Source organism: Tasmannia lanceolata, unplaced genomic scaffold (assembly GCF_043159265.1).
Source record: "Tasmannia lanceolata isolate RefF3 unplaced genomic scaffold, GAP_Taslan_0.1 ptg000012l, whole genome shotgun sequence".
NCBI classification, from domain to species: domain Eukaryota; kingdom Viridiplantae; phylum Streptophyta; class Magnoliopsida; order Canellales; family Winteraceae; genus Tasmannia; species Tasmannia lanceolata.
The window spans coordinates 2,168,341-2,194,756 of NW_027518689.1; the positions used below are offsets into that span (position 1 = coordinate 2,168,341).

At 39.2% G+C, this 26,416-nt stretch overlaps 1 protein-coding gene across 1 annotated transcript; it reads left to right on the forward strand.

Moving 5' to 3' along the window:
• On the forward strand, nt 1-24,897 carry EGY1 (Peptidase M50 family protein). The gene is made up of 10 exons (XM_077391618.1): nt 1-516; nt 3,482-3,946; nt 4,128-4,268; nt 18,127-18,228; nt 18,999-19,210; nt 20,167-20,217; nt 20,295-20,364; nt 23,770-23,838; nt 24,512-24,562; nt 24,648-24,897. Exons 1-10 carry the CDS (start codon nt 208-210, stop codon nt 24,804-24,806), a joined length of 1,629 nt encoding a protein of 542 aa, XP_077247733.1. The 5' UTR covers nt 1-207; the 3' UTR covers nt 24,807-24,897.
• Nucleotides 24,898-26,416: the final 1,519 nt, after the last annotated feature.

The following is a 26,416-nucleotide window of genomic DNA, read 5'->3' on the forward strand; positions in this document are numbered from 1 at the left end:
TTCGGATAAAGGAAAGGAAGATACATTGCTCTCTCTCTCTCTCTCTCTCTCTGAATCGAAAGTCCATTCAAACTGATGTTCCCTCCGAAGAACTTCTAGGGTTTTTAAGTTTCAATTCTAGCCCCCCCTCCCCATTTCTTCTTGAGTTTCTGCTCTCATTTAATCACTGTTTGATACATTTTTCTTCTTCTTCTTGTTTTTTAACTGATGGGAACTATTCCCAATTGTTCTGTAATCAATCCCATCTTCAGATTCAATCTCCTTCCTTCTAGCAGATCTACCACCAATAAAATTCGAACCTTGGACCGTCCGAATTTGAAGAATAACTGCTTCTCATGTAGACGAAAATCGAATTGGGACCGTCGGATCGATAGATTTAAGTGCTTTGGTGTTAATGGGAATGATGAGGAGGAAAATAAACCGAATTCGAGGGCTGCAACTACAGAAGAATCATCAGAGCGAAGGAATGATGATGATTTGAAGTCGGAGCAAACCCCTGCTTCCATTTCTTCTAGGGTATTTTGATCCTTTCTCTATTTTTTTTTTGAGTACTGATATTTGCACTACCATGCTTTGATAATTGCACAAACTGGGTTTGTCTTTTTTGTTTTAATTAACTTATGGGAGCTTTTTGGGAACTGTAATAACCTTTGACTGGTATTTAAATAATAAAAGACAATTTGAGTTAGTGCAGTTATTAAAACATGGTTGTGCCAATATCAGTAGCCTTTTTTTTAATCTTTTTGTGTTTGTTGTGAATCTTTGGTAATGGTGTAGTTCTTGTTGAAAAATCAATGAATAGAAATTATAATCACAGAATTTGGAAATATCAAGAAGAAAATGCTAGTGAAGGAGAAACATTAAAAAATCAATTGAAAATGATATAATCTGGTAGAGAGTAAAGAAAGGTCAGCTTAATAGCAAAAAATGCAATGAATTGTAGAGGTGTATCTTGAAGAGAAATTATAAAGTCGTTTAGGTTTTTACGCGGATAAGAAACTCTTTAGGTGGGATAGATCGTCCAGTAATTTAAACATTTTTTTTATTAGTATCAAATTTTATTGATCAGTATGCTGTTAGATACAGTATCCAATTGAGATGGTTAGACTAAAACTACACAAGCAGGGTTGAAATGATGAAAATGCCAAATAAAACTCGTAGCAGATAAAACATCTATACTTTTGAAGATTTTTAACGTCCATACTTTTCCCTCTAAATGTTCTAATTACTTTCCAACCAAATTATCCAGCAAACACAGATTTCAAAGTGTTCTTCCTCTAGATGACTAGGCTAAAGCTCTCCAAACTGTGGAGGATTATCCCGGACCATTACTACCATTACTGGAGTGGCTTTCTTGCCTTAGCAGGTCTAGTAGATAAAGTCCATGCAATTGAGGTGGAAGTTTTGGCATGATGGAGCTGACTAAACGTCTCGAAAGATTTGTGCCTGAAAGGGTTTTTGATAGAAGAGATTCTAAATTTGCAATTTGATGACTAAGTGATTTTATTTGTCAGAGATTCTGAACTAGATTTAGAGAGATAGAAAGTATAAGTAATTTTGATGTTGATAGTGTTTCTGTTATCTCTATGGATGGTAATACTAAGGCTAATTATTTAGAAAACCATCGAACAATCTGTAATGACTATCTGATCCATATATAGCAAGTATATATATACACACACATATATATGTCTCTGTCTCTCTCTCTCTCTCCATATATATATATATATATATATATATATATATATATATATATATATATAAAATATAATATAATAAGGAGGGAGGGGTGTTTACTGTTCGCTGCTTAGGTGGCAGCCCTCCCATTCTTCTGTCAAATCTACGTGGAATTTTCAGATTCATATACTATATAGCAGAAGAGAAAAGGAGAGAATTATTTGAATTTCTCCCAAAATTCTATGAGAATTACACATCACTTTTTTTGACTTTTTTTAACAAAGGCACCCATTCAACCCACATATTTTCAATCATACCCCCTCCTTTATGTTTTTTAACAAAGGCACCCATTAAAGCCACATAATTTCAATCCTACCCCCCCTCCTTTATGTTTTTTTAATTATGAAAACCTCTATGGATTGGAGGGCTAGGATCAGCCTATGGAAATGATTTTACAGGCACAACCTATTGATGCTGTGTTCCATCACATGGACGGTTTGGATCAACCTATGATGTGGTCCGTACAGTTCTTTGTCAGCCCATGCATCTCACGGGGTTTTTTTACTAGTATATATACATACATATATATATATATATATATATATATATATATATATATATATATATATATATATATATATATATGAGGAAAGGGTTCCTGCTAATGTCAGCAGGTAAGCTTACCTGCTAACGTTAGCTTAAAACAAGGTGGGCCCACATTGTTGGGGGGATCCAAAGCATTCATTTGAAAGGCCCTTTCATGGATAGGGTGTCCATAAAATATCAGCTCCATTGGATCATCTTAGGGTGTCTATTTGTGGGGTGAAAAAATGGGCAGATTAGTGGACAAACAGTATCTGTCCATTTTCACCCCCACAAATGGACATCCTATGATGATCCAATGAAGCTGATTTTTGGTACACACCCCATCCATGATGGGGCCTTTCAAATGAATGCTTTGGATCAGCCCAACAATGTGGCCCACCCTTGTTTTACGCTAACATTAGCAGCTAAGCTAGCTACTAACGTTAGCAGGAACCCTTTCCTCTCTCTCTCTCTCTATATATATATATATATATATATGGGGAAATGTTTTCTGCGCGATACCTCAGATAAGTTATCTGAGCAAGAGCTCAAAAAATCATGTGGGTCCACATTGTTTGGATGATCCAAAGCATTCATTTGATAGGCCCTTACATAGATAGGGTGTGCCCAAAAAATCAGCTCCATAGGATCATCCTAACCCTTCGATTTTTTGAGGTTAAAAATGGACAGATTTGTGGAGGTTTATACCCATCCCTTTTAACCTCCACAAATCGAAGGGTTAGGATAATCATGTGGAGCTGATTTTTTGTGCACACTCTATCTATCTTTGGACTATCCAAATGAATGCTTTGGATCATCCAAACAATGTGGGCCCACATGATTTTTTGAGCTCTTGCTCAGATAACTTATCTGAGGTATCGCGTAGAAAATGTTTCCCCATATAGGGGAAACGTTTTCTACGCGATATATATATATATATATATATATATATATATATATATATATATATATATATATAGAGAGAGAGAGAGAGAGAGAGAGAGAGAGAGAGAGAGAGAGAGAGAGAGAGAGAGGGGGGGATGCAAACACGCTTTTTCTATGTGTGGTTGATTCCTTGGGTCAATTTTGTGCAATTGGTGTTCGTGATATTGATTTGCGACACGTGATACTTATATTGTACCTTTCTTGGCTTTGCATATGCCTCTTTATACTCTTATGGTTCTCTAATGACATGTATGTGGGACATTTCTTTTTTCAGCCAGCTGGTATTTCTCCGGAGGGACCATCTTACAAGAGTTTTCAAGTTGATTCTTTTAAACTGATAGAACTCCTTGGACCTGAGAAGGTAGATCCTTCTGATGTAAAGCTGATTAAGGAAAAGCTTTTTGGCTACTCAACTTTCTGGGTAACCAGCGAAGAGCCATTTGGAGACCTTAGTGAAGGTGTTCTCTTCATTGGAAACTTACGGGGTAAGAAAGAAGCGGTTTTTTCTAAACTTCAGCGCCAGCTCGGTGAAATCGCAGGCAACAAGTACAACTTGTTTATGGTCGAGGAGCCCAATTCAGACGGACCAGACCCACGTGGTGGACCTCGTGTGAGCTTTGGTTTGCTGCGGAAAGAAGTCTCTGAACCAGGGCCTACTACACTTTGGCAATATGTGATTGCTCTCTTGCTTTTTGTTTTTACAATAGGCTCCTGTGTGGAGTTAGGAATCGCTTCTCAGGTATGCAAACATGCTTTGGCATGTGTGTTAGCTCTCCTTCCGTCTGTTCATACCATTGCTATCATCCTACTTGATCTTACCACCATTCATTTCCTTAGAGTCTTTAGTTGTGGCTCAAACATAATATTTCTTAATTCTTTGTTGCATATCATATACGAGTAACTTCTATTCTGTCTTACAGTTAAATAGGCTCCCACCAGAGGTAGTGAAGTACTTCACAGATCCAGACGCCTCTGAACCACCTGATATGCAGCTGCTTTTCCCATTTGTGGAGTCTTCTTTACCACTTGCGTATGGTGTCTTGGGGGTTCAGCTATTCCACGTAATACATATTTCATATATTTTATTGGTTTAAATTGCAATCATTATTTGTGATAAGGAAATGATCATGGCACCATATCTATAAAATGTAGCTGGTGAGCTTCTGGCTCTTCTCAGTATTTTTAAATTCTTGCTTACCTCCTTTTTCTTCGTTATCCATTATTTTCCCCTGAACTTTAAAAAACAGGTGCATTGTGTGAAAGAAAAGATATCACATTTTATTTGTCTTCTCATGCGTGGCGTGAATGATAGCTACAAGCTAAGACTATGAAAGCATCATTATCAAGTAGTTTATCTTTCCTTTACTTTTTTTCTGACATCTGCAAATTCTTCAAATGAAGATGTCACTGCTTTTTATTCTGGAGTGGAGAAGTTCTCTGGTACTCAGTCAAGGATCTTTCACATTATTAACTTCTTGGGGTAAAGGTAGGATAGATATATTGCTGAAATGTGGGTCTTTAAATGCATTAGAGATATTTATGTGAATAAGGGTATTTCTGTCATGAGATTTGGTAGAATCCATCACAAAAGGCATTTCGCAGATGGTCTGTTGCATGTCAGACCAGCCACAGAAGCTCACTTTTCGGCAGATTTTGTCATCATTCACGAGGTGAATTAGGGTATTTCTGTCATGGGATTTGGTAGCGTCCATCGCAAAAGGCATATTTATGTGAATAAGGGTATTTCTGTCATGGGATTTGGTAGCATCCATCGCAAAAGGCATTTCGCAGATGGTCTGTCCCATGTCAGACCAGCCACAGAGGCTCACTTTTCAGCAGATTTTGTCATCATTCACGAGGTGGCTGGTCTGACATGGGACAGACTATCTGCGAAATGCCTTTTGCGATGGACGTTAGAAAATCCCTTCTGTCATTTTATGTAATTCTTCTTAACTAAATAAAAGAGGGGAGTCTACTTGTTTTGGGTAGCTCTCACTCCCACAAAATCTTTCCGCTCTCCCTTCTTCCTCTTCCTTTCTTTTCTTTTATATTTTTCAAATCTACATGGTATTAAAGCAGATCTAGATCCAAAAGAGATTTATCTCTTGATCCTACTATTAATCAGCATCAAGGGGTCTCAAAAAACCTATTTTGAACTGAAGTGAATATTCTCACCATTAGGTCATATGGCTGATGTCATCAGCCGTGCGACTCATCTCTCGTCTCCCCCATGGCATTGCACGGTCTACAAACCCTTCGCCCCACCTTCTTGAACACTTCGGGGTGTCTTTCTCTCGACTGTATTCGGCTTATCAAATATCCGACTTTTTTTGCCTTTTCTTTAGCTAAGCTGGAGTCAGAAAACAACAGGTATAGCTTTGCTTGAGCGCCAACGCTCTATCTTTAGTAGAGGGGTGCTCCTGGTTTAAACTCCAATGATGGACCAAGGGCTTGAGGCCACTCTCTGTTCTACCAACCCCATGGAGCGGTAAGCCGGTAAGAAAGAAAAAGCTAGAGCAGAAGCATCAGAAGCAAGAAGCGTCCACATAAGCAAAGGCTTAGTAGACTACCCGTAATATCAATAAAATAAGGGCTGCAATTCGCCAATTCATTCGGATCAGGAAGAAGCAGGGCAGATGGGAGAATGAAGGGGACGGGAAGGCTTTCAACTAGGACACCAAGGTCGAAGCTGAAAGTGGTGGACAAATCTACCGTTACCAGGAAGGGAATATATAGGCAAAAAAAAAGCAAGGATCCCCTTTTTCCCCAATCTTACCAAACCCAAAGAGTCATGGGGACCCCTCAAGGCCATCTATTCTAGTTTTTCTCAAGGCAAATGGGGGTACCTTATGTGATGTGGGCTTTTATAGTTAGGACGGCAATGAAAAAAAGACCTACCCCAAGCTTCCTCCATCCAACCTTGCCCACCTTTAGCCCTGGACCAAGGCGATTAACGAAAGCTTAATGAAACGAACAGGGAGAAGTGGTCCCGGGACCGGATAGATGGTCCGAAGGAGATTCCTTGCCACCAAAGGCACTCACCTCCCTATCTGGTTTCCCCATGTTGGTAAGCCCTGAACTTGATGGTCAGAGTCTGAACTGACTCTTTTTTCGGGTTCTTTTCCCCTCTTTCCCCCCGCCGTACGAATCAAAGAAGTCAGGGCATAGGCTTTCAAAGCAAAGATAGATTGGTTAGTCTCCATGCTCCTCTCCTTACAGTCGCTCATTATCACTCGCTCCTTCGTCGCTCCTTCCCTATTCGTTCGCTTAGTCTCTCTACTTAGTTTCAACTGGTGGAACTTCTTTATTGGATGGATATCAGAAACTCAAGATCTTCCACTGGCAGCTTGTCATCATTGGTCAGCTCCAAGGTTGCCAGGGCGGGAATCGAAAGCGGGATTCGATTCGGGATTCGAAAGCGGGAATCAAAGGCTCCGGGGATAGTTGGAAGTGGGAATCGTGGGTTTTCCAGAGATTCGCCGGGGATTCGTCGGGGAATCGCTGGGAGTCGCTCAGGAGTTGGGATTCGTTGGGGATTCGCAGGGAATCGCCTGGGAATCGGGATTCGTATAAAGTGGGAATCGGGGTTCCGACGAATCCGAACCCTGATTCCCAATTTTCAAGGATTCGAATCGAATCCCGAATCGGATTCTCGTTCTGGGGAATCACGAATCCCCACCTCCAGGAACGAATCCTGCTTCCTTGGTCAGCTCCACCATTTCCCGAAGACTCCCAGGGGCAAACGCCAATTCGGCGGTCTAAGGGGGGCAAGTATGTATGATCGCGGAAAAGAATCCTTGACTTTCTATCGTAGTAGAGCCCGGCAAATTGCTTTGTATACCTGGTCATGAGAGGGGCCCCAGGTTTCGGATCTGTCCTATGAATCAATTTGGCGAACAGAGCATGTGGCGAGTCAGTCAACAGATAGAACGCGCGAAAGAGTTGGTGAGAGTGAGCGGAGCGATAGCGGAGTGCGTTAGTCAGGCCGTCATGTTTGCTTCTATATCAAAATATCAATCAAAGAACACACGCTCGTATTTGAATGAATCTTGTCTCAATGGTATTTTATATGATTTTTAATCAATTTTTTTATTGAGTTTTAGAGAAATTTATTAAGGTCTAGAGATTTCAGATATCTAAAATTCGAGGGTCCAGATCTGGAGTGTTTTGATCTCATCTCTCCCTGAGAATTTTTTAAAGAAAATGTCATACCATCATTTTTTATAACATTTTTTTATAATAAAAAAGATGGAAGTTGTCTCATAATGTTTGGATGTGATATGAAGGTGCTGGACACAGATCTTAGAGGCGAGGCTATATTGATCGTACAAGTGCCATGTTTCTCCATTTTAAATGAATTTTTTGGAAATTTATAGTGATCTTATATGATTTGAGCTTTGATCATGGCTAAAGAAATGAAATCTTTCGGCCCTATAACAAACTTAAGTTAATGTCAGGCCCAAGGAAGTAGTCACATAGACCGCCACAGAGTCCAAATCACAATCTTCAAACTAGGCGGGATGAACTGGTCTCAGCAGTGATGAAAAAAGGTGGTCTGAGTACGTCGTGTTTATGTCACGGCTATTCCATTCAATGCAGCCTAGCATTAATAGAGGGCTGCTATTTCTGTTAGCGATTAAAGATGCTTGGGACACGGCGGCTAAGACATTCTCACATGCATGATATTGTTAGGATTTTTACCTTTCAAAAAAGATATTGTTAGGAGTTACCAGTTACATTAGGACATAGCAAATCTCATTCACGGAGAGATGTGTGTGGAAGAATTCTATGGTATTCTTAGGAGCAAGTGGGAAGAGTTACTATCACTACCAACCCAGTGCGCATATTGTCAAAGACATGAGAAAGCATATTGAACAAATAAGACATTTTGAGTTTGTACCAGGGTTGAATTCAGATCTTGAGTTGAATAGACTTCAACTTCTGGGAAAGGAATCTCTCCCTTATCTTGAAATGCTACTACGTTAATGGTGAGGTTAGCAGGAGGTCCAATGCTAGGCTCTACACCCTGGTGCCTCTCTTCTTGAGAGCTCGGTACTTGCTTTAGATTCGAGAGTAGGAGTGAATGGAAGCAGGTCTGGCAGTGATTTTTAGATCCTATCATTACCTCCCTTAGTAATTTTCCTAGATCCTATCATTACCTCCCTTAGTGACTTTTATCTCATTGACTCAATGCCCAAATATCCAAGGACCTGGCTTTGCTTCTTTTATCCAGGATATAACATTGGGTGAATCTCTCTCCACCAAAAAGTTTTCCTCCCTTGAAGAATCTTATTCTTACTAGGAGTGACCGTACATTTGCCTCTGCTGAATCTTTTCAACCTAATGGATTGAGCCCCTAACCAACACCCCCCCCCCCCCCCCCCCCCCACACCACGATCACACACAAAAAAAAGGCTAGTTGGATTGGGGTTGGCAAGGGAGAAACTGTAAAAAGAAAATCACCTTAATGACGTCTTTCGGGGAAGCCAATGAGCTTTGATCTTCGAACATCTTCCTGGCAGAATTTCTTGCCACTAAGCTTAATTTTGTATGAATAACATGAGAATTCTTTTCTTCATAAGGCCCAAATTATCAGATCCAGTTTGACCTTTTAAATTTCATTTTTCTAGTTTGATGAAGTGAGTAGTCAAATAAAATCTTTCTTGCGAAGCATGCCCTATCGTATCCTATACCTGTATATGTGTCTTGTCATATTGATATGGGTACTCTAGGTCTATACAAGTATCCCAATATCATCGTTCAATAGCATATTATTCAGAGTCTAATAAAGATTAGGTGATGTTATGGCATTCTCAACTTGATCATGTTCCTGTGTCTAGTCTTCCTCAGTTCTTTCCCAAAACTTTATCTTCAAATAATGTAAGGGAAATTTAGTGTGGGACATGTCATTTGTCAGAACATTGTAGAACTATGTTCTCTCCAAATATCAATAAAACTTTAATTCCTTCTCATATTGTGCATTTTAGTTTGTTACCTTTCAAAAAAAATTGTGCATTTTAGTATGCGGGGACCTTCTCCCGTTATCTCTGTATTTGTCTGTAGTAATTTGTTTCTTTCATTGATGATTTCTCTTGGGTTACTTGGATCTACCTTATGAAGACTACAGATGACATACCTAACATTGATCTTTTGTAAGATTATCCTGAACCATTATGAGACCAATGTCCCAATTCTCCATTATGATAACATGGTGAGCATATATATCTCATGATCTGGAAAGTTATCTTTTGGTGATGATATTTGAGTGTCAGACCTCTTCCTCGTGCACTCAACAAAATGGAATAGTTGAAAGAAAAAAATGTCACCTTCTTGAAGACACCAAGAAGCAGAATTGAGTCTCAAACCTCTTGCTCCTACACTCAACAAAATGGCGTAGTTGAAAGAAAAAAAATGGCACATTCTTGAAGTCACCGGATCTCTTCTTCTGGGAATTAATGTTCATATAATATATTGGGATGAAGCGATTCTTACTGCATCATATATGATAATTTGAGTGCTAAATCCTCAATTTGGGTCCCTATACCACATTGTTCATCGTTTTACATTAGTCATAAAGTGTTTGGATTTGTATGCATATTTGTCTTCTATTGCTTCATTTACAATTACTAACAAAGTAGCATATGCTTTAGCTTATCAACAGTATAATTGAAGAGAGGTATGGATTTGTAAATAACAACACTTGGGATCTAGTCGAGTCTAAAGGGTAGTATGTGAGCTTTATACTGTCGAGTACAAACATGATGACATAATAGAATAGTACAAGGCTCGATTGGTAGCCAAAGGGTCCGCTCCTGTTATATGTGATTGACTAGTGTTTCAAAACTCTGACTTGGATGAGAACTTGGCAAAGGTAAAAAGGAGTCGACTTGGGTGGGCCAATGATGGACAAAGTCAATTTTTCATTAAATATAGTGATTCAAAGGAGTTATGATTGACTTGGTAGGGCAAAACTCGGACTCGGACTCGGACAAGAGCTCTTCCAAGGTAAAAGGGGGTCAATTAGAGCAACTTCATCATTGACTCTGGGAGTTTTTGAATAGTGAGATTGGCTACAAGGGAACATTCTCTTTTGTGCAAAATTTAATTCTTTTCGCGATCTTTTATCATTGGCTGCGAACAGAGATTGGCCTCTTCTTCAACTAGATATGAAGATTGTGTTTCTTCACGGTTACTATATGGATCTTTCTCCAAATTTTCAGCTTGGCGGGGGGGGGGGGGGGGGGGGGGGGAGGGGGGGGCGCACTTTGATCGCCATTGTTATGCAGATGACATTGTTATAACAAGTAACCATCTCCAAGCTATTAAAGAGATGAAATATCATATTGAGAGATTATTTGATATCAAAGACCTTGGTCCTCTCAAATACTTTCCAGGAATTGAGTGGCAAGATCAAAACATGGAATTTCTATATCGCTTAAGGAATTGAATGCTTGATATGTTAAAATATACAAGTAAGCAAGGAGCAAAGCCAATTGAGCATCTTATTGAACAAAATTACAAATTGCATGATCATAAAGGAAGTTGGTTTCTGATCCAGGCACGCATGAATGAATTTTCAGCAAGCTAGTTCATCTCATGATACCAGCCTTGATTTGCAGATGCAGTGAGCGTGGTTAGTCATTTCATGCATGCGCCTCGTACAACTGATTTTGAGGCTGTCCATGGGATCCCCAAATATTTGAAGTAATGTTTAAAAACCCGGACACAAGAAATTAGCCGATGTAAAACGGAGTCGAATTAGGTGAGTCAATGATTGATGCAGTCAACTTTTCATTAACTTGGTGAGTCAAAGGAGTTTTTGTTTGACTTCGTGCAAGAAAACTCCGACTCGGATAAGAACTTGGCCAAGGTAAAATAGAGTCAACTCAAGCGGGTTGATGATTGACTTGGGGAGTTTCTAAGCAGAGATCTGAAGAGGCCTCCTAGGAAAGGCTTCATGTATGCTATCCATGAATATATGGATTTAGAGTGGTATTCTGACACCGACCTGGTCTATCACAATTTGTCGATTTACCCGTTCATATTGCACATTGGTTGGAGGAAATTCGGTTTTCTTGAAGAATAAGAATCAATCAATTGTTGAGCAATAGTGCATAGCATGCTAATTGTGAACTTATGCGGCTTAAAATGCTTCTGAGAGATATGAGAGTTAGTGTTGACACTGCTATGAGTGGACAAAGCGCATACGAGTAGATTGTCACTTCATTATAGAGATATTAGAGGCTAAGGTAATCATCGTACCGAATGTCAGATCGGAGGATCAATTGACTGATTCTTCCCAAGGCAGTTGCGAACAATTGACTTTGAGATATTCTTTACAAGCTTGACATGATTGATATCGATGCTCCAGCTTGAGGGAAGTGTTGAAACGTGGGTCTTTTAAGGTATTGGAGATGTTTCTATGAATAAGGATATTTTTGTCATTTTCTGTAATTCTCTCAAGCGTATAAAAGAGGGGATTCTACTTGTATTGGATAACTCTTATTCCCATGAAATATTTCCACTCCTTTCTTCTTTTTCCTTTTCTTCCTCTTTCCTTTCCTTTTATATTTTGCAAATCTACACTTTATATTATTAGTGACTATTTATTCTTCTCATGGTTGGTTTATTTTGCTTAGAAATGACCACATTAGCTGCCTTGGACACTTGGAACTATTGGCCATGCACATGTAGGAAACTGTATCTGATATGATAAAACCTGTTCAAAACTATAGTTTTTTTATCTCTAGTTTTCTAATACTAAGTATGTGTTGAGTATGGTCGTGTGATACACCTCATATTGGAGGGGTATTTATGTCTTTTATGTATCTCTCATATATAAATACATATTTATGCGTGAGAGAGAGATAGATAACTCTCTAACGCATTCTCCGTCCCTTTTCTATCTTATTCTCTATTCTACTTTCATCTCCATTTAATGCAACATGGTATCAGAGCATAAGGTTGAGGATCAAAAGCATCCACCTTGAAGATTACTCCTTCACCAACCCTAACCCTAACCAAAACCCATATCCATTCAAATCTATCCTAACCCTAACAGTACCCTAACCCTAACCCAAACCAGATCCTACATTGCGCATATCCCTAACCCTAGCCGTTCACACTACGAAACCCGAAACCCATATTTTTTTCTTCCATCCTAGACCTAGCCAGCACACCTAAACCCTAAATCGCACTCCGTACAGCAGTTGCACATCATAGTTTCCCTTTTACCTTTTAGGTTGATTCTTTTATGACCTAAATCAAGACTATTACCTCTTCATCTAATGTTGATGGCCCGGATGGAGATTATCATGGATTCCTTATTGTTGGAATGCAGTTTATTCGTCATTATGGTCTCTCTCTTTTCATGGGCCTTCTGATGGTCTTTGAGAATATTGATAGTTGCTGATTTTAGGTGGTATGTTGCTGATTGGTTGGTGTATTTATGTCATTTAATGGTTATTGATTAATCGATTTAATCATTGATGCTGGTAGCCCATGTTGGTTGTCAATGGTGTTGGGTTGAATCGATTTGATTTTGTTTCTGTTGGTGGTTCAGTTGATGCTGTTGGTTGATGTTGGTGGATCAGTTGATGTGGTTGGTTGATGTTGGTGGATCCACGTGAGATAATTTATGTTATTGTGTTGATTGGGTGAGTCGTTGGTGGATCATTGGTGTGTGTTTGTGCCATTACCACTTATTGCAGTTCCTTGGTGTCGCGGTTCCGTGTAGACATTCACAAAAACAATGACTACTCCCTCCACTTCATCTACTGTTTCTGGCCCTTTCCCTGTCACTTCTATGACTTCTATTAAGCTTGATGGATCAAATTTTCCTGCATGGAATCAATCTGTTAAACTCTATCTCCGTGGCCAGGGCAAGTTGAGTTACATAACTTTGGATCCACCATCACCTAAATTATCCACCTATGACAAGTGGAGCCAGGAGGATGCTCTTCTTCAGTCCCTGTTATGCCAGAGTATGGAGCCCAAGATTGCTAGTCATATGTTGTTCCTGGGGTCTTCGAGAGCTGTCTGGTTATGTGCAGAGACACTCTACTCAGGAATGAACAATCTTACAAAGATTTGTGATGTTTATTCTGACCTTCTCAAGTCGAAGCGGGGCGAGCGGCTGTTTCTGAGTACCACTCTGAGTTTGTTGGTTTGTGTGAGCAGTTGGACTCTTACTTACCACCCTCTACAGATCTTGTTGTGCTGGCCAAACAGAAAGATGAGTTATGTGTTGTTCAGTTTCTGGATGGCTTAGGAAGAGAGTTTCTTCCTATTCGGCAACTGATAGTGGGTGAGGGCAGCTTACCATCTCTTGATGTGGTTTTCTCTCGTGTTCAGCGAGCACTTCGAGTTGATGTTCCTGATGATTCTGTTGGTGAGCGATCTGCTATAGCTGTTCAGTCTGGTTATGGCCGCGGTACCCTTGGTGGTCGTGGTCGCCGCGGATCTGGTTGAGGTTTTGGTCGTGACTCAGGGGGAGGCCGTGGTACTGGTGGCCGTGGATCCCGTTATTGTACACACTGTGGCATGGAGGGTCACACTGCCGATTTTTGTTATGATTTGCATCCAGAGTTACGGCTCCCACGGGCTGCACATTATGTTTCTAGGACTCCCACAGCGAGTTCGACTGTTGTCTCTTCCACGCCTGGTTCTTCTGATACAATGGTTGTTTCCCGTACCGAGTACGAGTCTCTACTGCGCCTACAGGAGAAAGGGAAACAACCCACTGCCACTCTCGCGACGGAAGGTAGCAACTCATCCTGTTCTCTCAGTTGCTTCAGTTCATGGGTCATTAACTCTGGAGCCTCCCATCATATGACTGGTAACAGTAGTCTTCTTAGTCCCTTTGAGCCTACTTCCACTTCTACATCAGTCACTTTGGCTAATGGGGCTATGTGTCGTATCTCTGGTGTAGGGGACACATCTCTTAGTTCTCATTTGTCTATCTCATCTGTTTTATGTGTTCCTAGTTTCCCTTGTAATTTACTTTCCGTTAGTCAACTTAATCGCCGCCTTAACTGTTCTGTGACCTTCTTTCCCTCTTATTGTTCTTTTCAGGATCTTGCGACTAGGAGGAGGATTGGAAGGGCCATGAGGTAGATGGACTTTACTACTTTGACGGTGATACTCCGCCCACTACATTGCGCACTTCGGTTGATTCGTTCATGTGGCATTGCCGTCTTGGTCATCCCCCAGCGGATCATTTGCAGTATTCTTCAGTTGTGTCTAGTCCTGTTAGTCAGTTTCATTATGAGTCTTGTCAGTATGGAAAACACCATCGTGTCTCCTTTCAGTCACGTTCAGTTAGTCGTGTTTCGAGTCCGTTTGAGTTGGTGCATTATGATATTTGGGGTCCATGTAGAACTCCTTCTATATTTGGATATCGATATTTTATTGTATTTGTGGATGATTATTCAAGGATGTCGTGGTTATATGTAATAAAAGATCGTTTAGAAGTTTTTTCTGTGTTTCGTTCTTTTGATGCTGAGATTAATAACCAGTACTCATGTTCTCTTAAATGCATGCGTACTGACAATGCACGTGAATATTTCTCTGTTTCTAATGGGTTTCAGGAGTTTCTATCTAGCCGTGGCATCATTCATCAATCATCTTATGCTCATACCTCTCAGCAAAATGGTGTTGCAAAGAGGAAACTTAGGTACCTTGTAGACATGGCTAGGACTCTCCTTTATCAGATGCGTGTCCCAAAATCGTATTGGGCTGATGCCATTCTCACATCTTGCTTCCTGGCCAATCATCTTCCATCATCAGTTCTCCAAAATCGTTCACCATTTTCAGTTTTGCATCCATCAGGGAATCCCTTTCCATTACTTCCTAGAGTATTTGGTTGCACATGCTTTGTTCATGATCTTACTCCTGGACTCGATAAGTTGGATCCCCGTGCTATCAAATGTGTTTTCTTCGGCTATTCTCGTACTCAAAAGGGCTATAGATGTTATAGTCCTCAACTTCGTCGTGTCTATGTGTCTGCCGATGTTTCGTTTTTTGAGGATACCCCTTATTTTACTGAGTCTGTTCCTATTCCAGTTCCTGTTTCTCAGGTTCCGCTGCCATTGCCCATACCAGTTCCGTCTTTGTCACCTGTGGAACAATCAAACCCATTGCAGGTTTATTCTCGACGTCGTCTGCTGTCTTTACTACCTTCATGTCCAGACGACACCTCATGCCCACCAGCTCCCCCACAGCTCGCAGGACTCCCCACTGCTCCCGAGGTAATTGTTTCTTCTAATGAGGCTCCTATTTCATCTCGTACACGTTCTCGTTCTACACATCATCCCATTTCTGATGTGGTTTCTTACACTCATCTGTCACCCTCTTATAGTTCATTTCTATCATCCGTGTCCTCTGTTTTTGTTCCTCATTCTGTTGTAGATGCTATGGCTCATCCAGGTTGGCGCGCAACAATGGATGCAAAGATGGGTGCTATGGAGTCCAATCATACATGGCAGTTGGTCCCTCTTCCTCCAGGGGCACAAGTAGTAGGCTGTAAGTGGGTGTTTACAGTAAAATACCTACCAGATGGGACAGTAGAAAGATTGAAGGCTCGATTGGTTGCAAAGGGGTATTCATAGACTTACAGCATTGATTACACAGAAACTTTTTCACCTTGTGGAAAAAATCCCTTCAGTACGTGTTTTGATATCTCTTGCAGTGAACATGTCATGGCCTCTTTATCAGCTAGATGTCAAGAATGCCTTCCTGCATGGTGATTTGCAAGAGGAGGTATATATGGAGCAACCTCCTGGAAATGTTGCTCAGGGGGAGATGAAGCATGCAGTCTGCAAGTTACAGAAGGCAGTATATGGTCTTAAGCAATCCTCTCGTGCCTGGTTTGGAAGATTCAGTGAGGCAGTGATACGATTTGGAATGAAACAATGTGCCGTAGACCATTTAGTGTTCAGCTCTCAAGGTAAAGATGGTAGGATCTTCCTGATTGTGTATGTTGATGATATCATAATTACAGGGAGTGACAGTGCAGGTACACAGAGATTGACGGATTTTCTTCAGAAAGAATTCTGTACCAAAGACCTTGGTCGTCTGAGATACTTTCTAGGGATAGAGGTAGCACATTCACGTGGAGGGCTATCTTTTATCACAAAGAAAGTACGCACTAGATATATTGGAGGAGAGTGGTCTTTTTGGAGCAAAGCCAGCTGAGACACCCATGGACCCAAATATCAAGCTTTCACCTGATCAGGGGAAGTTACTAGAGGATCCAGGCAGATACAGATGTTTAGTTGGGAAGTTTATTTGCCTCACGGTCACACGTCCAGATATTTCTTATGCAGTCAGCGTGGTTAGTCAGTATATGAGTGCACCACAGACACCTCATTGGTCTGCAGTTATCCAGATAGTGAAATATCTGAAGAAAGCTCCTAGTAAAAATCTCCTCTTCAGAAAACATAGTCATATGAGGATTGAGGGATATTCGGATGCAGATTGGGCAAGATCTCCTGCAGATAGGAGGTCTACAAATGGCTATTGTACTTTTGTTGGAGGCAACTTGGTGTCTAGGAAAAGCAAGAAACAAGAGGTTGTATCAAGGTCAAGTGCAGAGTCAGAGTATAGAGCCATGGCATATACATGTTGTGAGTTGATCTGGTTGAGGTCATTTATGTTAGAGATTGGTTTGCCCTACTCGTCACTTGCTTCACTCCACTGTGACAACAAGTCTGCCATTCATATAGCCATGAATCCAGTGTTTCATGAAAGGACAAAACACATAGAGGTGGATTGTCATTTTATTCGTCATAGGATTCAAAAAGGGGAGATCTGCACAGTGTTCACAAGGTCAAACAACCAGATAGCAGATATGTTTACGAAACCCCTAAATAGGGCCAGATTAAGTGATTTATGTAACATACATACTCCAGCTTGAGGGGGAGTGTTGAGAATGGTCGTGTGATACACCTCACGTTGGAGGGGTATTTATGTCTTTTATGTATCTCTCATGTATAAATACATATTTATGCGTGAGAGAGAGAGAGATAGATAACTCTCTAACGCATTCTCCATCCCTTTTCTCTCTTATTCTCTATTCTACTTTCATCTCCATTTAATGCAACAGTATGGATGTGTATTATCAGTTGTGGCACACATATGAGTATTTCTCAAAACATCATGGTTGTACTTGTATCCTCTGTTGTTAAAATCTTATGATTTATGATTTGAATCTTACGGTTCAAATCGATTCGTGGGTTGAACGATTGAAATTGGACGAAGAATTTTTTTTTGTAAAAATCTTACGATTCGACTTTGAATCGTGAGATTTTTATGATTCTGTCTGTTTTGGATTTTGAGAACTGATTGTGATTTCAAAATGCTTTGTTTATTGCTGACATTTCTTTGTGTGATGATTATTATAGATTTGAGTATGTGCTTCGTTTACTGTTGTGATAAATTATATAATGATTTATTATATGATGAATATAATATGTGCTTTGTTTAGGAAATTATTGTGCGATGAATATGGTTTGTGCTTCAGATTACTAATCATGGATTTTATATTTAATTTAATAGTTTCAAATGGAAAATAGATAATTACTCATTCTATTCTTATTTTTTACCTTTTTTTAATATTTTTTCTCATTTTTATGTATAAATCTGAAAAAATCTTACGATTTACGATTCGATTTATGATTCGATATAATTCGAACACTGTTACGATTTACGATTCAATTCTGATTTTCAGGACCTTGCTTGTATCTAGTACTGCCCCTCCTGCCCTGCTAACAATCATTTGATGTATAATTTATTTGTTCTAGTTAAGAAAACTGATTTTTACTTCCCGTCTTTCAGACATTATTTCGTCTAAGTTGTTTATTGAAAATCTTCTAAGTAGCATTTCTTCACTTTAACAGTTTAACCTCTTGTGATATACAGGAGGTTGGACATTTTCTGGCTGCATTTCCCAAGAAAGTTAAATTGAGCATCCCTTACTTCATTCCCAACATTACACTTGGCAGTTTTGGTGCAATCACTCAGGTAAGCAATTGTAAGAACTACGTCCGGAGCTATGTAACTAATAGTGACTGTTCTCAATGAATTCAAGAACATGATATATGTACTGTGTTTTTGCTATACATTTGCTTTACAGTCAGAAGCCAATATTTCTGGAAGAAAGTTGTGAAAGAATAGCATACCAGTTGATTGGGTTTTCTTTCTTTCTTTGAAAGAATTCCGGAACATGAAATATATACTGTTCAAATGCAATACATTTGCAAAGTCAAATATTTTTGGAAGAAAGTTGTGAAAGAATAGCATACCAGTTGATTGGGTTTTCTTTCTTTCTCAAAAAAATAAGCATCTTGGCAGTCAAATATGTTGAAAGGCCTTTTTTCTAAAAGGAATGTATGTTATACTTTTGAACTATCCACCCTATTTTTGCTGGATGCATAATCTATCGGTGTCTTTTGTTCCTATTATCCGCGTAACCGGGCCTATTTTTTACATATATCATTATCTACATTCATTAGCCGACCCCAACTAGTTTGGGACAAAGTCTTAGTTGAGTTGAGTTGTATCATTATCTACATACATGTAACAAATGTTTTTTAAGTGTATTTATTTTGTTCAGCTTGGAGGGTATATCTTTCTTGTTGATTTTAATACAAATGGTTCCCTTCACAACTGAAACTATGTATATAGATCTTGTGAAACCGAAAGAATTCATAATATCTCAAATTTAAATTTTTAAGCTGATTTTTCCAGAGACTGGCATTGTATTGCTCATTTCTCACTATTAACTCCTGTAGTTCAAATCTATTCTTCCTGATCGAAGGACAAAGGTTGATATCTCGACTGCGGGTCCATTGGCTGGTGCTGCACTTTCCTTTTCAATGTTTTTTGTTGGTCTGTTGCTCTCATCAAACCCAGATGCCACAGGAGATTTGGTACAGGTACCTAGCATGCTATTCCAGGGTTCCCTGCTTCTCGGACTCATCAGCAGAGCTACACTTGGCTACACGTATGATTTCCCTCCCTGTCCATTATTGATTATTCTTATCTATGTATATAGAGGAATGATAGATTGAAGGGCGCCCTCGGTTTATGCCTTTTAGCAATAAATATGGAAGGCATTCTTCGTTTCTTTTTTTAAAGGAAACTGCATCTCTCTCTCTCTCTCTCTCTCTGTCTCTCTCTCTCTCTCTCTCTCTCTCTCTCTCTCTCTCTCTGCTTTTCACAGTTTGTAGCCAACCACATTTAATTGTGAAGGGGCTAATATGAGTAGATTTTTACTCTCTCTCTCTCTCTGTGTGTGTGTGTGTGTGGAAACATACCAATTGGCTTAGATTCTGCATACCAATTGGCTTAGATTTTGCCTTATCGCCCCTATTGGATTGCAGGAATTTTCTGGAAAACATTCGAAAAGAAAAACATTTCAAAGTTTCATTCTTTTCCATTGTTTGATTACATAGGAAAATGATAAATTTTAGGGGTAGAGAGAGACTTTCTTTTCCAAAAAATTCCCGCAATCCAAACGGGGAGTCTAAGCCAATTGGTCTATTGAGAGAGAGGTTGTACAAAACAACTCATATTTTCCCCTTGCGAGAGAGAGAGAGAGAGAGACCGTCAGCAAAATGAATGCAGTTTGCTGAAACGAGATACTCCCTCCCATATTTATTGCTTTATTAAATTAAAAAGCAGAAATTGGATTAAGTTTTAATCCCGGTTGTGAAAAGTAGCGTGGACCAATAGGGGTGCCCTTGGGGCTGTTTTTTGCAAGGGCGCCCTTCAGTCTATCATTCTTCATGTTACTCACATAAGAATTTCAGTTTTTGTGTCTGATCTTGAGCAATTACGTGCGATTTCTATATCCTTTAGGACTCTAATAATGTTGCTTTATACTTCAGATTCAACAAAAAAAATTTCTCCTTATATCACCTTCCAATATTTAGTTGACTTATGCTCATCAATTTGCAGTGCGATGCATGCTGCTACTGTTTCAATACACCCTCTTGTAATTGCTGGCTGGTGAAGTATACTCAGATATCTTCATTTTTGTTGACTATCCTATGTATGAATGCTTACTACATATGGATTTGTTTCAGGTGTGGCTTAACCACATCAGCTTTTAATATGCTTCCTGTGGGGTGCCTTGATGGTGGAAGAGCCATTCAGGTATGCCTATTTTTCCTCCCCATCTAATGTTCTATCTCTTAGGGAGGTGGTCGAATTCACTTATTGTGAATGGATGAGATTAATAACAAAAACAAATGTCTGCCGCAAAAAATCGTTATGTGCGACTGACTTTTGACTACCTCTGTCTGGTAACAGATCGGTTGATTTGGCTATGAAGGCCCAGATATTAATCAATATACCTAATTAATGACGAATTGTGTAGTGTTGACAAAAAATGGGAGACACCTGTCTGCCTCTAGTCCACAGAACATGCACTTCAGCCTCTGCGTATCATAACCTTAGAATTAGGGTCAGAGAAGACCCCCTCAATGCCTGTCGTTTGTAACATAGTGCCAACCCTAGTAAGGAGCTTTCTATTACCATCGAAATTCATCTTAATCCATCCTTCAGCTGGAGGAGCCAAACCTCGGATGTAGGGAATGTAAATCTGCGCTAATTTGAATCCAAGTACAAATAAAATCATGGATTGCAACACTAGAAAACCTTTTAGCTATAAAAGCATGTTCAAAAACTTCAATTATAATCCAGACTATGATAACATTGATTGAATTACTCATTATTAAAGATACGATCAATTCAATTGTTGCACGGGATCCATATCTCTGAAGGAAAAAGAAGTTTTCACAAACAATCAAGTCTCTTATTGCCAGGTGGCTTATGCCATCACTCCCACATGGACCTAACTAATGACATGGTGATGTAGGACCAAGATGAGAAGTGAAAGAAACTCTAAATTTTTTGCAGATCTTGAATATGCGATCAATTTGGCCGTGTAGAATGGGCTAGATAATGGACTGGTTCAGATCTAACATAGTAAATAAAATATTGGCCAAACAGAACTGATTGATATTAACATTATCACCTATAGGATTTAGATGTTCCCAGAAATATATGAACACTTCAATTGTAAAAGTATGGGGTCGAGAGTTTCAAACAACATGATTTTTAACCCCATAGGATGAAATGTATGAGATGGACCTTGATATTAGATATCTCTGATTAATTAGATTAATAAATACTGTTGATATGAAAAGGCTCAAAGGGTTCATAGTGTTATAGGTCACTACCTTGCTCCTACGGGCGTTCTTGAGAGTTTGAGACTATAGAAAAATCCCATGAGTTGCTAAGTGAACTTCATCTCCTGGCCCTAATCTCTCGAGTTTGTCTATAAATAGCGGAGGGAGAGGGGACATGTAGCTCTCATAACCTACACCTAATACCAAGAGATGGAGGACAGGAGTTAGGAGAGAGGTGAATAGGAGGTGAGAAGCCTAAGGCTTCCCATGGAAGTTTGGGAAGCCCCAAGGCTTGCTCACGCCTACCCTCATTTGGAGAGAAAGCTTCTCCAAGACAAAAGCCCGTGAACAAGAAGCCGCACACACGAATTGCAAGGCAATGAAAAGAAGAAGAGAGAAGAAAGGAAAAATAAGGCTAAAACCTTCATCCTCAACGTCATTTTCTCTCTCTGCCTTAGGGTTAGTACTTTGCTTTTATTAATTTAATGGAATGCTAATCATGCTCCTCAAATCTTATACAGGATCGAAAGATCCATGGTGAAGTTGTTTCTAATCCATGATTGAAAGATCATGGATTGTAATCCAGACTTCACGAATTCTTTGGGTTCACAAAAGCCAAACATATTGGACATATGAAAGGGAAGGAATACTAAATGCTGAAAAGAAGAGAATGTGGGCAGGATTTGATGATTCATTTTTGGGGGTCAGATGGCCTCTTTATACCTCTTTTTACTGTTGTAAACTAAAAGAATACCCATAGATTATATTAAATGTTCTAGCAGCCTCATTCTTACTCTTTACACTTCCACCGGTAAACTATACAATAACCACAACTGAATTAACAGCAAGCTGAATACGAGAACTTTGTTTTGTGTCTCGGCTTCAGTTGATTGAATTCAGACATTTGCTGCCTACTTTTTCTGATATCAGATTTTCTATTTGTATTTTCTAGTATACATTTATGCTTTTTATATGTGGAAAAACAGCGAGTTCATCAATATTGAAATGTCACTTGCTCATATGTTCAATAGACGGTTGGCAAGTTCAGCAGGATTTATTGATCTGTGAACCTTGACTCATCTATTATGTTCTTCTCGAGTTTATAGCCTTCTGTATGCTTGAAAATCAGCCATAAGCTGGCAAAATATGAATGATGGCAGTTGATCTGCAATTATGCAGGCCATGTTCGGCACTGCTATATTTTGGTAGAATCGATACTTTGAAATTCACTTGTTGTGCGATGTCCTTGGTTGATTGGATGGTTGAGCCATTGAGAGGTTCAACCCGCTCCCATTGAGGCTGGAGTGCTTGGCAGTTTGTTGACTTCGGGAATTAGGGGGAACGGTGGAGATCACAGATCTTGATATTTTAGCCCTACCTTGGGGCTGGAGCAAATATAAGATAATGGGAATTATTATGCAAATAGCCTTTGTTGGGTTTATTCTTCGGAGGATTAACTTTGTAATGCCATCAGGGTACTCCGATTCAGGATGTTTAGGATGTTGGGAAGTAGAGAGAAGAAGAAAAAAAAGTGAGAGAGGGGAAGAGGAAGCTTTCGGGTTAAATTGAAAGCATTTAATTATTCGCCAAGTGGTGCCTGATGCAGGGTATTTAGACACCGTATCTTTGGAATTGATATCATGAAGGCGGCGCAATGGAATTGACGTTTGTCATGAATACCAAGGTTGATTTCCTTCTAAGGGAGCTAAGGATCTGTTCCTACGCCTGATTATTTGTCAATTTTGAGTGCCTAAGGGGTGCCTTTTGTTGGGTTTTACCGAGAGGTGTATAAAAAGCTGGTTGATAGAATTAGTTGTTTTTTGGGAGACCTTTTGGGGATGTGAGGTAGGGGTCTTTTGGGAAATCTTATTGGCCTTCCTGTTGGCCATGGGATTAATCCATCTTGGTTTTTCTAATGTTATGTTTTGAGGGACTACTAGCCCCCAATCTCTTTAATTATTCTATTATTAATAGAATTGTCATCTTTAAAAAAATTCACTTGTTTCAGTTTAATCATGTTGGTGGGGCCAACCTGGACAATATTTCTAGTTGACGTCTAGCGTTTTAACATACTATTAGAAAGTTCAGACCTAACGACATCCTTCCAAAAAATCTTGTTCTGTCCTTCATTTTCACGAGTCTTGGTTAAAATTTCTAATTTATGAGAGACTCATTTTTTTTCTTCTAGTGGTTGGTTATTTTATCTCATTATAAATTGAATACGAACATGCACCCTTTAGGGATATCTTCTTTATATATAATAATGTTACAAAGTTTAAGGAGCTTTTTTCCATGCCGCTTGTGAGATCTTGTGCTTCTTGGATATCATATAGCTTTTAAATACTTCATTCATTTTGGGTTTGGACAGGGTGCTTTCGGGAAAAATGCACTGATTGGATTTGGCTTAACAACCTACTCATTGCTCGGATTAGGAGTGGTGTGCATTTATCCTTCTTTACTATAAAGAATTTAGTTACATTTTTCTTAGATCTACAAGTCAATTACAATGCAGGATCCTTGTTTGTGGTTTTTGATGCTTTAACCTTGTTCTTTTGCCTATTTTATTTCTTAGAAGATGAAGAATGAAGGATTTTCTCATTACACTACAATAGCTTATTCTTAGTTTTTTCATTGTTCAAAAACTTGTTGATAGGCTCAGAGCTCCACTGAATTGACTTCGTTTGGATGGGCTCAGAAGCACCATTTTGAATTTTGGTAAATCTAAAATATCGGTTCAGTCGGTCGAGTTCATTAACTTGGCCAAGTTGGACTCTGAAACTGAAAAAGTGACATTGGAATCAAGCCCCAAGCATTTGAACATTGGTTCTTACAATTTTCTCCTTTTGACAACTTTGTCATTTCCAACAATATTATCTTCAGAGTGCTTCCACAAATTTAGGAATCACTAATCAATTGTTGATAGACTATGACTTTGTGTCACCCTATATTAATTTTTCTCTTGAATTATTTATTCTTTAATATTCTTTATATTCTAAAGTTGTGTTTATATGTTATTTCTACGATGGGATCAAAGAAAGTGTTGCAAATTATCATTGATAATGCATCTTTTTGTACATATGCTGTGCAAAAATATCGTTTCTCCTTTCCAGCTTGGCGGACCACTGTCACTTCCTTGGGGGCTTTATGTTCTAATATGCCAGGTACGCTAACTTAGCAAAAATGAATAAATAGTTTTCTTTCATCAATGTCATTTTATTGGGTTTCTTAGCAAATTTCCATATTCAGAGAACGCCAGAGAAGCCGTGTTTAAATGATGTCTCTGAGGTGGGAACGTGGAGAAGAACAGCTCTAGTAGTAGCAGTCTTCCTTGTTGTATTGATACTTCTTCCTTTATGGGATGAGCTTGCAGAGGAGCTGGGTATAGGACTTGTAACCACATTTTGATGTAGTTAGCTCATAGAAGCACATACAGAATTCATTGTTGGATTTCATTTATTCTTTTAATGAAAATAAACTGGTTGCTAAGTTCTAACAAGTGTTTTCTTCATCATATGTACCATGATTCCTAGTTTATTTTAGGGTTACAACTCGGGTCAGGTTGTGATGTATAGCCTGGGATGCGTGGGAGGGCATTTTACCAAGGTTGAACGACAATCACACCTGCTAGCGCAAATTGGAGAAGATAAAAGTAAAACCTTGGATGTTTCTCTCTGTTTTGTTTTCTCTCGTAAAATCAATAAAAGTCCATTACAATGCTTTGATGATCAGATGGTTGTTGAGATCATCCTATGGAAATGATTTTGGGGGCATAATCTATTTACGTTGTGGCCAATCAAATGGACTGTTTGGGTTATCCTAAGGTGTAAGCCATACATTACTTTTTGAAAAATATTGGACTAAACAGGCTTACACCATATAAAAATAAAATGTCTTTGAATAAAAGTTAAAAACCTTAATAAAATAACCTAAAATAGAAATCCAGTAATGCATGTACTACGCCTCAAAATCTGTCATAACTTTCTCAAATTATGTCCAAATCGCGTGATCTTGAAGTCAATAGATAGGTAATCGAGAAACCTTTTTAATAATACCAAAATTAAGCCAAACTAGCAAGATTTGGTGCTAGGTTACACTATAGAAGTGGTTCTTGAATGGAAATGGACTTACAATCGACGACTATAATAAATTGACAATAGGCCTGCAATCAACGGCTATTGTGTATGGGAAACGGGAAAACAATCTTCGCCTAAGCATGTGGAGCTGCTTGAGCACCCTCGGCCTTAAGCCTCTTTGACCATTGAACAACTATTGGATAGGCCCGATTCTTCTCAAATTTGTGCTCTATGATCTGGACTGCATCATCTTGGGCTGTGTTGAGGCCAACCGTAGCCCAATCCGAGATAGCATTCTCTCAACCCTAACCCAACCCGAGCCTCAGGTCTGGGGAGGGTCAACCCTAAACTAATCCACTTCTAAATGAAATTTCGCTAAATGGCTCAGCAAAATTGCCTAGTAAAATCCCGTTTGAAAATATTCACTTTGGAGTGACACTAAGACCACGTTTGGATACCCACAGACTTTAGATTTGGATGTAGTTGATATTTTGAATTGGATTAGATCCTTAGATTTCTAAATCAGCTACAACAGTGCAAAAAATTCCGATTTCAAATTTGTTATGCGACACATTATTTGGAAATCAATATTTATGGCAACTTCCTTCACCGTCGCTGCTCTTCGGTGTTGCTCCGGCAGCGAGACATCCCTCCCCCCTCCCCCCCTCTCTCTCTCAAAACATGATCATGAAGATGATTGATGTATTTTGTATCCAAAACTCAAATCCAATTAAAAATACAAATGCATGAGGTATCCAAACGGGCCCTAAATTCGTTAGGCCCTGTTCATTTTGGAATTTGAGAATTGATTTGAAGTCCAAAACTGATTATTAGACTCACAATTACATTTAATTTTGAGTTCAATGATCAAATCTGCACTCAAAATCAATTCTCATTATATCAAACAAATAGGGCCTTAACCATTTTTAGAGAACACTGGAA